This window comes from Callithrix jacchus, chromosome 12, assembly GCF_049354715.1.
Source record: "Callithrix jacchus isolate 240 chromosome 12, calJac240_pri, whole genome shotgun sequence".
In the NCBI taxonomy this organism is placed as follows: Eukaryota; Metazoa; Chordata; class Mammalia; order Primates; family Cebidae; genus Callithrix; species Callithrix jacchus.
Genome location: NC_133513.1, coordinates 19,423,476 through 19,435,527, shown reverse-complemented (window position 1 = coordinate 19,435,527; position 12,052 = coordinate 19,423,476). Strand labels below are relative to the sequence as shown.

The 12,052-nt window shown below is 46.8% G+C and overlaps 1 protein-coding gene across 1 annotated transcript in view; it reads right to left on the bottom strand.

The window, feature by feature from the left end:
* Nucleotides 1-12,052, bottom strand: part of XYLT1 (xylosyltransferase 1) — a 376,528-nt gene that overhangs the window by 256,432 nt on the left and 108,044 nt on the right. The window contains exon 2 of the mRNA XM_009009228.4: nucleotides 1,141-1,179. Within this exon, the coding sequence (XP_009007476.2) occupies nucleotides 1,141-1,179 (39 nt within the window). The remainder of the gene's footprint in view (nucleotides 1-1,140; nucleotides 1,180-12,052) is intronic.

Below are 12,052 nucleotides of genomic sequence, written 5' to 3'. Positions count from 1 at the left end.
TGTCTCCTCTCCCCTTTGCATGAAACTCCCGATGATGGTTGGGCAGGCGCAAAGGACGGAGAAAAACTCAAAAGAAACAAAACAAATGATAATGCTCATGTCACATGTGTAAACACTCCGCCAGTGTATGCCACAGGAGGGAGGGGTATCACACTCGGGTGTGAATATGTGCACACATGCACACCCGCACTATTGCACACATGTGCAAACACTCTGCCAGTGTATGCCACAGGAGGGAGGGGTATCACACTCGGGTGTGAATATGTGCACACATGCACACCCGCACTATTGCACACATGTGCAAACACTCCGCCAGTGTATGCCACAGGAGGGAGGGGTATCACACTCGGGTGTGAATATGTGCACACATGCACACCCGCACTATTGCACACATGTGCAAACACTCCGCCAGTGTATGCCACAGGAGGGAGGGGTAACACACTTGGGTGTGAATATGTGCACACATGCACACCCGCACTATTGCACACATGTGTAAACACTCCACCAGTGTATGCCACAGGAGGGAGGGGTATCACACTCGGGTGTGAATATGTGCACACATGCACACCCGCACTATTGCACACATGTGCAAACACTCCGCCAGTGTATGCCACAGGAGGGAGGGGTATCACACTCGGGTGTGAATATGTGCACACATGCACACCCGCACTATTGCACACATGTGCAAACACTCCGCCAGTGTATGCCACAGGAGGGAGGGGTATCACACTCGGGTGTGAATATGTGCACACATGCACACCCGCACTGTTGCACACATGTGTAAACACTCCGCCAGTGTATGCCACAGGAGGGAGGGGTATTACACTTGGGTGTGAATATGTGCACACATGCACACCCGCACTATTGCACACATGTGTAAACACTCCGCCAGTGGATGCCACAGGAGGGAGGGGTATCACACTTAGGTGTGAATATGTGCACAAATGCACACCCGCACTATTGCACACATGTGTAAACACTCTGCCAGTGTATAGATACACATGTATAGGCACACACACATCCAAATGTGACAACGGGCAGCTATGGGCCTGTCCAGCCTTTTGGAGCCACGGGACAAGTCCCCTTGAGAGCTGGAATATCAAGGCTGAGGTAAGTGGCAAAGACCAGAAAGGTACTCACCTGAGTCTCCAGGGTGATGAGCGGACTCGGGTGTGGATCCTGTGGGACGAAAGGAGAAAATGCAAGTGAGGAGTGGAAAAAAGTTAACTTACTACCCCAGTATCATTTTTTCTTCTTTTTTTTTTTTTTTAAAGAGACAGGGTCTTGCTCTGTTGCCCATGTTGGAGTGCAGTGGCGTGATCACAGCTCACCACAAACTTGACCTCCAGGGCTCAAGTGGTCCTCCCACCTCAGCCTCCCACGTAGCTAAGACAACAGGCATGCACTACCATGCCAGTCTAGTTCTTATTATTACTTTTGTAGAGATGGGGGTCTCGCTATGTTGCCCAGGCTGTTCTCTAACACTTTGGCCTCAATGATCCTCCCACCTCGGCCTTCCAAAGTGCTGGGATTATAAGCATGACCCACCATGCCAAACTCCCAGCATCATCTTCAAACAAAGCTTTGTTTCCTCAGTGCTCAAGCCACCCCACAGGGAGGGTAGCCCAACCCTCTCTCCTCCATTCTACAGAGACGTCAGGACGGCGTGGCCCAGTCTGCACACCGCCCCAACACTTCCTTTCATGTCCAAATGATGAAGGAGGCTCAAGTTTTCTGTGAAGGAAACACCCACATAGAGATCATACAGACAACAAAGTGTAAAGAAAAAAGAAAAAACACACCCTTGCCAAATATCTCAAAGTGCATCCAAACCCTCTATAGGAAGGAGACTTTGGCTCTGTAAGCGGAGTAGGAACAAACCTGAAAGAACATACAGTTCTAACTAGGGCCAAGGCCATCTATTTGCTTCTGATCTTGTAAAGGATGAGGGAGGGAAGGAGAGGGAACAGCTTACTTTCCAGTTTGAGTAGCACATTCCAGTGAGCTGGGGAAGGTCGTTTTTAGGATAGAGAAGGCCAGAGAAATGTCCTATTCATTCACTCTCTACAAAAGCCGATTGACTGGGAATGCTTGGTGGTACTGTCTCAGGTCATTAAGCACGAACTCTTTGGGTTGGAGGAGAGACAGGGTGGGTACAGGAGGAGGGAAAGACAGGGTGGGTATAGGAGGTGGGATGGGAGGAAGTGGCAGTGTCCAGTGAGTGGTTTCCAAAGAAAACAGCAAGCCCAGCCCATGAAGGCTATTTCTGTCTACAGCATGTCTGCTCTGAACTTAACCATCTCAGATTTATAATTCTGGGAAATACAACCTGAAGATGCCTCCTACGGAAAATGGGCATGATTTTAGGACCCTGAAGTACAGACCCAGTTTGAAGCTTTGCTTTCTCATTGCATTTCCACCACAGGCTTTTAGGAAGCCACGCAAATTAGCACCAGCCCAGTGACCCATACTGGGAACAAGAAGGCAATGCAGGGAAATCGGAACATTCTAAACCCCTCCTCGAGGTGAGCTGCCATTCCCTGTCCTGATGACTGTTCCATGATATCTTTATAACGATGCCCAATTCTGAGGAGTGTAAGAGGCACAATCTCAGAAAGTGGTGAGCTCTGCTCAGCTCTGTCCTTTGGAAGAGAAATTTATCATTCCCCCACTCCAACTCCCGGCAATTCTCCATCGGTGTAACTGAAAGGAAACTGCCAGGAGAACATCCCACTCTAATTCTCACATTGCCCCAGGCACTGAGTCTTCCTCACACTCCAGAAAACACTGAGGGGAACACGTTCTCCCCCCTCCCCCCACATTGCAGCATTGACCTATAAAGGAATCTGGAGAAGTCGTGAAGAAGCTGTTTTAAGCCTGGCTCTTCAAATCCTTACTGTTTCCTTCCCAGGGGCAAAGAAGTGGCAGCTAGGATTGGTAAAGACACAACACTCATAGGGCAACTTTTTTCTGGATCAGGCATTCTAAACCCCTATTGTGTCACGCCTATGCAGAAAGCGTCTACTCTGTACTTCCTGTTTCCCTGTGTCAAGCAAGCAAATGGGGCAGGACCCATTTTTGTCTTTGGGAAGCAAGACCATCCTCCTGGTCTGTGGGTGGCAGTGTGAGTCAGACTTGGTACATGCTACTTAATGGGTGAGAGCATACATGCAAAATCTGCTATTCAGGTCAGAGTAGTCTGTATCTATCTGTCCCTTCGGATCTTACCACCTCGATTCTGATTATAAGATAAGAAGCTGCATCTCAGCCTCAAAATTAGCCTCAATCTCGAAGCCAAGTCCTATCAAAGCACCACACTGGGGTGTTGAGTGTGTGCCCAGATTAATTAAGCTGTACTTCACAGCCCATTTGGCTACTCTCTGAGACTTATGCTTCATTGCTTAGAATCTCTACAAGGTTGAAGAGGAGAGAATGCCATCCTGAACCCCTAAAAGCAGCTCCAATGGACAAGGCTTTCCTTGGGAAGTCACAGGAAATCTGTTAAATGTGTTGACAAAATCAAGAGCCTGGTCCCTAGATGCAGTGAAGCATCAACTCTCTATGTGATGTTGCAAGATCAGAGACCTTATCAGGGCATGGTCAGGGATCCAAGATTAAGAAGATTCTGGAAAGCAAAAGCACAAATTCTATCTATTTAGCATCTTCATTAACTAGCCGGGAAGAAGATAAAGTCCTCACAGGCAGCCACATCATCAATACTTAGGATTCACTTGCCAAGATTATTTCACTCTTCTCCCTCTGTGCACAGTGGAAGTGGAAGACTCTCCCTGAAGAGCCTTCCAGTCCAGAGCATTCAAGGTATGACTATATATCTGCAAGGTCTCACTTTCAGCAACATCCTCCTTAATTGGAAAGGCTAACGAAGTGGAACCAGGTCAATGATGCTGTCTGCCTAATCCATCGTATCTGTCTAAATTGGGACTCTTTGGTTTACAGTAGAGTAAATTCCTGTCCATCAGAGGAAAGCCTCCTGGAGACCAAAGGGGAATTTGCAACGTACGTGCATGCTACAGTAGAGTGCTTTCAGAATCTTAACGCAGGTACCAGTAACCATGGAACTGCCTTCAACAAGGGAAGCCCTTTCATATCATCTATTGCAATAGCTAAGTTGGGGAAGTCAAATGGGGGAGTAGGTGCACTGAATTGGTGGCCCTCATTCGTCACAGCTCCTAGATCCACGCCCTCTGGTCATATGACTCTGCAGTTCTTTGTTGTGCGCTTCTCCATCTCTTCGGCTTGGCTTTGCCCATTTCACTGTTTTGCCCAATGGGAGGTTAGCAGCTGTGGCATAAGCAGGAACCTGAAATATGCTTGAGAGATGAAGTGTGGCCTATTGTGTTTTTACCATTACCAACAAGAGATCATGTCCTGTCCCAGTACCCTGCTGGTCCATGGAGGACAACAGACACACGGAACAGACCTGTACAAAATCTGTAGCCTGGAACCAAGCCTGGCCTAGATCAACTGACCCCCTGCCAACACTCAGAAAATGTATGCTTGTTTCAAGCCACTGAGTTTTGAAGTCATTTGTTACACAGCATTACTGTGGCAGTAACTGATATACCTTCTAAACACTGACTTTGATAGATCAGAAAGTGTTATCACAGACACTCACAGACTCAAAACCTAAATAATACATGCTGTTTTCTTTTTTTCTTTTTGAGATGGAGGCTCGCTCTTTCATCCAGGCTGGAGTGGAACCGCAGAATCTTGGCTCACTGCAACCTCTGCCTCCTGGGTTCCAGCGATTTTTCTGCCTCAGTTTTCCAAGTAGCTTGGATTATAGGCACCCATGACCATGCCTGGCTAATTTTTGTATTTTTAGTAGACATGGGGTTTTACCATACTGGCCAGGCTAGTCTCGAACTCCTGACCTCGTGATTTGCCTGCCTCAGCCTCCCAAAGTGCTGGGATTACAGGCATGAGTCACTGACCCAGCCTACATGCTCCTTCTCTAAGTCTACAAATGTATGCCAGGAACCTGAATTAACTACAGCTAATAGCAATCATTTATAGAGGGCCTACTAGGTGCCAAGCCCTGTGTGCTAGCTGTACCATTACCTCCAGCAGCAAGGAAATCAGTGACCATCAGGACCTTTCATGCCTCTGAATTAGCCTTCATCCCTGTGTGCCCGATATACCAGTCCCTCTGAACATGTTACTTAGATACCATCGTAACATTACAGGAAATGATTACTCAGAATCCTTTTGCCAGGAAATACAGACAGTTTTCATTCCTTTGGTTTAACTTTGTCCTATGGGACTATTACTTGACTGAGGTTCTGAACAGTTGAATACTAGCAATAACTGACATTTGTTAAGTTCTTACTATGTTCCAGGCACTGGGCTTAACTTCTATGCATATGTCATTTCAGTTATCCTGTAATAACCCTAAGAGGTAGATACTATCATTGTGACTATCATTAATACAGAGATGGAGAAGCTGATGACCAGAGAGATTGGTAACCTGTCCGAGTCACGCAGATGCTGCTGAAAGCCTGGATTTGATCCCGGCAACTTACACTTGAGAACTCTGGGTTCCACTATTTTACAACAGCTCTGCTGGAAAATCCATTTTTACTTTAAACAAAGTCATCTTGCAATTTTTGGATAATACCTATCAAAATCAAGAACACTTACAGCAAATAAGGAGTACCACCTTAAATACTGGAATCCATTTAAAAAAATTTTTTTTTTTCAGACGGAATCTCACTCTGTTATCCAGACTGGAGTGCAGTGGCACTAACTCGGCTCACTGCAACCTCCACCTCCCAGGTTCAAGCCATCTTCCTGCCTCAGCCCCCGCTAGTAGCTGGGATTACAGGCATGTACCATCATGCCCAGCTAATTTTTGTATTTTCAGTAGAGATGGGGTTTCGTCATATTGACCAGGCTGGTCTTGAACTCCTGACCTCAGGTGATCCACCCACCTCGGCCTCCCAGAGTGCTGGTATTATAGGCATGAGCCACCGCGTCCAGCCATAATCTGTTGTTTTTAAAAAAGGTAGTGGACATGGTTGATAGAAATTAGCACACACATCACGACCAAAAACAAAACAGTCACTTTGCCACAGCAAGGAACCGTGTCGTTAGCTAAATCAATCCACACATGTTTACTGAAGTTCCAATTCAGTAGCTAGCTCTATGCCTGGCAGGTGCCATGAGGGGGACAGAAATGAGTTTAAAGTGACTCTGTGTATACTGCTATTCCCAAAGCTAACTGTTTAAATAAGAGGCAGGAGCCTGATTATAGGTCCTAGAGAAATGAAACTTGTCTACACCTCAAAAGTCTTACTTGTAAGAACAGGAAGCCAGGCTCAAGGCCAAAGGCCTAATTTTAACAAGCAATTAAGCCCCAACAAAGAAAGTAGAGGAGGAGGAATTTGTTCGTTGTCAATCCACGCATGCACCAAACCTGTCTGGCGCTCCTGGCAGATTCTGAGCCCTGAGCTAAGCCTCAGCCACTGGAAAGGGTGTTCTCTTCCTTTGCTTTGAGGATGTTCAGACAGCACCAGCTCCTGGGTGTTAGGCAGTGTCATTCGTCTAGAGATAATGAGCCTGGGACTCATGCCTTCAGAGCCAAATTTCTCCGTGAGGCCCACCAAATCAACGACATGCCACCTTGTTCCACAGACGCTCCCAGGGAACACTTCAGAAGGCTGGCTTGGTGCTTTCTCTCCCCGAGGGCCCTCTAATTAAGGCCAGGACTGAGAACCTTCCACCATCAAAAAGATGGAGTCTCACTGTTTCTCATCATCCAATTACCAGACAATGTGGAAAATCTAAGAACCTCTTCATGGGATCGCAGACCACAGCAAATGAAAACTCACTCCTGACACTAGCCTGCTGGAGAATGCCGAGCTGACGCCAAGTTTGCATGCCCAGCCAGAAACCTAAAGAGACACTGCCACTTAGCTGCAGGCCCGGTAAAGGGCAAAGGAGGATTGTTCGGTGGGATGAGAGTGCAGGTTTAGGGGTCGGCCCAGGGTTCAAACCACGCATCACCACTCTATTTGTTTGCTAGAGCTTCTGTAACAGTACACAGGCTAGTTGGCTTAAACAACAGATTTATCTTTTCACAGTTCTAGAGGCTGGAAGTCCAAGATCAAGGTATCTGCAGGTCCGGCTTCTGAGGTCTGACTCTCCTCTCAGTTTGCAGAGATGGTGACCTCCTCATCATTTCCTCACAGTCTTTTCTCTATGCATATGCATCCTTGGTATCTGTGTGTCCAAATTTCCTTTTTTTGGTGGGGGTGAGGAGGGAAGATGGAGTCTCACTCTATCACCCAGTCTGGTGTGCAGTGGCACAATCCCAGCTCACTGCAACCTCTGCCTCCTGGGTTCAGGTGATTCTCCAGCCTCAGCCTCCTGAGGAGCTCGGATTACAGGTGCTTGCCACCATGCCCAGCTAATTTTTTAAGGTATTTTTAATAGAGATGGGTTTTCATCATGTCGGCTGGCTGGTCTTGCATTCCTGACCTCAAGCAATCCACCTGCCTCAGCCTCCCAAAGTTCTGGGATTGCAGTCATGTGCCAACACACCCAGCTAACTTTTGTACTTTTAATAGAGATGGGATTTCACCATGTTGGCCAGGATGGTCTTGAACTCCTGACCTCAGGTGATCTGCCCACCTCAGCCTCCCAAAGCCCTAGGACTACAGACGTGAGCCACCACACCCAGCCCAAATTTCTTTTTCTTATCAACAAACCAGTCAGATTAAATGAGGACTCCATTAATTTAATCACCTCTGTAAAGGCCTTATCTCCATGCAGTCACGTTTTGAGGTACTGGGGAGCGGGGTAGGGCTTCAACATATGAATGTAGGCTGGGGATACAATTCAGTCTCTAACAACCACCTAGCACCCCTTGTGAACCTTGGGCAAAGACCTTAGCTTCTGTGATTTATTTTTCTTATTGACACTATGTAAACAAGTAGGATTATACTTGCCAATAGAGCTACTGTAAGAAAGTGAAAAGCAGAATTTATTTTCTGAGGCCTTTTTGTAAGGGACACATTAACAATTACACAAGCTTAAGAGGTATAAAGCTCGGCCGGGCGCGGTGGCTCAAGCCTGTAATCCCAGCACTTTGGGAGGCCGAGGCGGGTGGATCACGAGGTCGAGAGATCGAGACCATCCTGGTCAACATGGTGAAACCCCATCTCTACTAAAAATACAAAAAATTAGCTGGGCATGGTGGCGCATGCCTGTAATCCCAGCTACTCGGGAGGCTGAGGCAGGAGAATTGCCTGAACCCAGGAGGCGGAGGTTGCGGTGAGCAGAGATCATGCCATTGCACTCCGGCCTGGGTAACAAGAGCGAAACTCCGTCTCAAAAAAAAAAAAAGAGGTATAAAGCTGTCCCAGGAAACCCTAACAGAAGGTCTCCTCCTTGTCTTGAACGTGGGATACCACGCCATCCCGAGTTGTAGTGAACGTTAAATACAAACAGATACTGTACATAGTTACAATCTCAAAGTTCTCACTCATGGGCGGGTGCTGAACAGTGAGAACACAGGGACACAGTGAGGGGAGCATCATACAGTGGGGTCTGTCAGGAGGGACTAGGGGAGGGACAGCAGCAGGCGGGGAGTTGGGGAGGGATAACATGGAGAGAAATGCCAGATATAGGTAATGGGGAGGAAGGCAGCAAACCACATTGCCATGTATGTATCTATGCAACAATCCTGCATGTTCTTCACATGTACCCCAAAACCTAAAACACAATAAAATATATACTTTTTAAAAAATGACCTTCTGTTTGATTTCTTCCTCCAAGTTTACAAAGGCTGAGACATATCCCTCTATACTCAACCCTGCTAAACCAAAAGTCTTCTGCATTGCAAGTTACCGTAGCCACGAGTGCAACCCACGTCATATGATGGCAGTGAAATGGGCAAGTTTAGCGAATTCGTTTTGAATGCTTACTTTGTGCCAAGCATATGAAATTCCCGCAACCCTGCCAAGGAACGTATCATGATCCCTATTTTATAGATCAGATAACTGATGCTCTCAGAGAATCATCTGCTCAAAAACACAGGACTAATCTCTAATGGAGCCAGGAGCAGGAAGCACGTTTCCAAGTTGCCAGAAACTAGTCCTTTAACCGGTATCCTGGTGTTTCTCAGAAGTATGAACTTACTGAATCAGAATCTCCGGGCAAGGGTCCAAGGAATCTACACTTTTATTAAACAGCCTTGGGGGATTCTTATGTACACTGAACCGGAATGCCTCTACATGATACCTAAACTATACCATACGTAATTCAAGACTGAAAAAGCTTCCAAAGCGACAAAGAATATGACTCCTGCCCTCTAATCCTCAGCCAGCCACCAAGGATTAGGTGCATGCATGAAAAGTTTGAAGAGATGTGGCATTCATGCTCTACACCCCCAAGTATCAGTGCAAGGTGTTCCTTTCTCCCCACTTCAGTGAAGGGACCTGTCTTGCCCTAGAAACCTGGCTACCACCCTCCTCTTTTCTAGTATTTCCTCCCCAGGGAAACGGGACACTTTCTCAACTCCTTCTCAGGATCTTGTTGTAGCAATCAAGGTGTTGCATAATGGGGCATTCTCTTCAGATGTCCCTGTGGGATTTCACAGCTGCTCCTAAGACGAAGGCTGGGCACGTGCAGGGCAGGCGGCATTGGATGATGAGGGAAGGATGCCAGCGACACAGAGGAGTCCTTGTTCTCTAAAAAAGGCCTCATTTGGAATGGGAATGCCAGCCAAAATCACACAGCCCTACCTTGTTGAAAAATGTGAACTCACCTTCAAATAGGGCTCGGGGAGAAAACAGAAACCCCACAGAGAGAACAAGGGGATTCTCAGTGTTTTACAGAAATGTTGGCAGATATCATTAAGCCCTTTAAACTGGGCATATTGCTCTCTTTTGTATTCAAGAAGTTTAAAAAGTTGGTCTTTTTGCTCTCCTACATTCATTCCGTATGTCTTAGCTCAGACCCCAGAAATGAGCAGTAGAACCTTAAAATGAAGGCCCTTGGAGATGGTAATCACCCATAGCCTTGGAAAATAGAGAAACCACAGACTCCTGGAAACATGGGAATCATTATTATTATTTGAGATGGAATCTCGCTCTGTCGCCCAGGCTGGAGTGCAGTGGTTCGACCTCGGCTCACTGCACCCTCTACCTCCAGAGTTCAAGCGATTCTCTGTCTCAGCCTCCCAAGTAGCTGGGATTACAGGCGCCCACCACCATGCTGAGCCAATTTTTGTATTTTTAGTAGAGATGAGGTTTCACCATCTTGGCCACGCTGGTCTTGAACTCCTGACCTTGTGATCCACCCACCTTGGCCTCCCAAAGTGCTAGGATTACAGATGTCAGCCACTGCGCCTGGCCGGGAATTATTTTAATGCTTCTCCAGCTTGGTATGTGTATCCTTGAGCGCAAACGGTTATGAAAAATCTAAACTCCTGTATCTAATACTTTGTTCTGTGTGCGCCTCAAGAGGTTTTGTAATTCTTTAAAAAGTACACAAAATTACCATCTTGGAATTACAAGGTTTTGCAGAAACCTACCTGGAAAGATTAGAGGCTTGAGCTACAGCGTGTTAAGAGAGGAATGCCCTACTGGTGGCCTATGGGCTTCAAGCTGGTTTGCTGTTTTTTTTTGGCCTGCAGCCTTGACGAAATACTTGAAATCATTGCCATGTTTTAAAACCAGGACACTTCACAGGTAAAACCAGATTCCTCATTTCTCCTTTAAGAGCAGAAGATGTAGCAACACTACATGTGTATTGTTGCAAGAAAACAGCTCCAGACCGAGTAGCCGGCCTGGCTACCGCAAGCAGCAGAATGTAGCACCCCCATATTAATGCAAATTGCCTAAGGCCACATAGCTAATCAATATTGGCAATAATCAAAATAATAGCTAACACTGTTCTCACACTGAATGCAAGGTATTACCGTAAGGGGTATGTAAATACTATCTCATTTAGATCTTACCACTGGCTGGATATGGTGGCTTATACCTGTAATCCTAGCACTCTGGGAGGCCAAGGTTGGCGGATCACTGGAGGTCAGGAGTTCAAGACCAGCCTGACCAACATGGTGAAACTCTATCACTACTAAAATACAAAATTAGCTGGGCGTGTTGGCGCATGCATGTAGCCCCAGCTAATTTTTAATCGCTAATCAGTCGATTATTGAAGCTAAGGCACAAGAATCGACTGAACCTAAGAAGTGGAGGCTGCAGTAAGCCAAAATTGTGCCACTGCACTCCAGCCTGGGTGACAGAGCAAGACCGTGTCTCAAAATAAACAAACCTTACAACAACTCTAGGAGACAGGCATCAAAAGCCCCATTTTACAGATGGTGCAACTGAGGCTCAGAGGAGAAGTAACATTTTGAAAGTCATTCATTAGGGGGTGGTGAAGCCAGGATTTGAAACAGGGCATCCTTTTGGACCACTAAGCTACACTGCCTTCCAGTGGTACAACCACATCTTGAATTGGAATCATGAAACCACAGTTCATGGTTCTATCAGCATCTCGGAATTGGCTCAGATACTTCTCATACTAGACGTTCCCGTTTTCTTGCTGCGAGTCTTTGGGTTGACTACTTAGCTTGTTACAGCGGTCAGTGGTGATAATAATCACCATCATCATCTCACAGTCACTGTAAGCATGACAAAGACGTTTTACCAGGGCCTGGCTCAGTCCTGACAGAGTGGATGGGCCACCAATGTTAGTTCCTCTTAGAAGGCCATTGCCGGCACTTTACACTGTTTTGCTTTTCACAGCTCAGAGGCATTTCAGGCCATAAACAAGACCTGCCATGTGCCAAGAAAGCAGCCTCCACACGACAAGGCCCAGACAAGAAGTGCTGGCCAAATTCCACCAGGGCTGCACATCTTTCTCGAGGTGGCCACCCAGGCTCTGAATGAACACATCTTCCTGGAGCTGGGAACACAAGCCACAACCCTACCTCGGCCCGATCATCAGCTTTTCCCACGCACAAGCTGCAGCACCTATCAATTTTGCACCCACTTGCTGTGGTCACCAAGATGGCAGG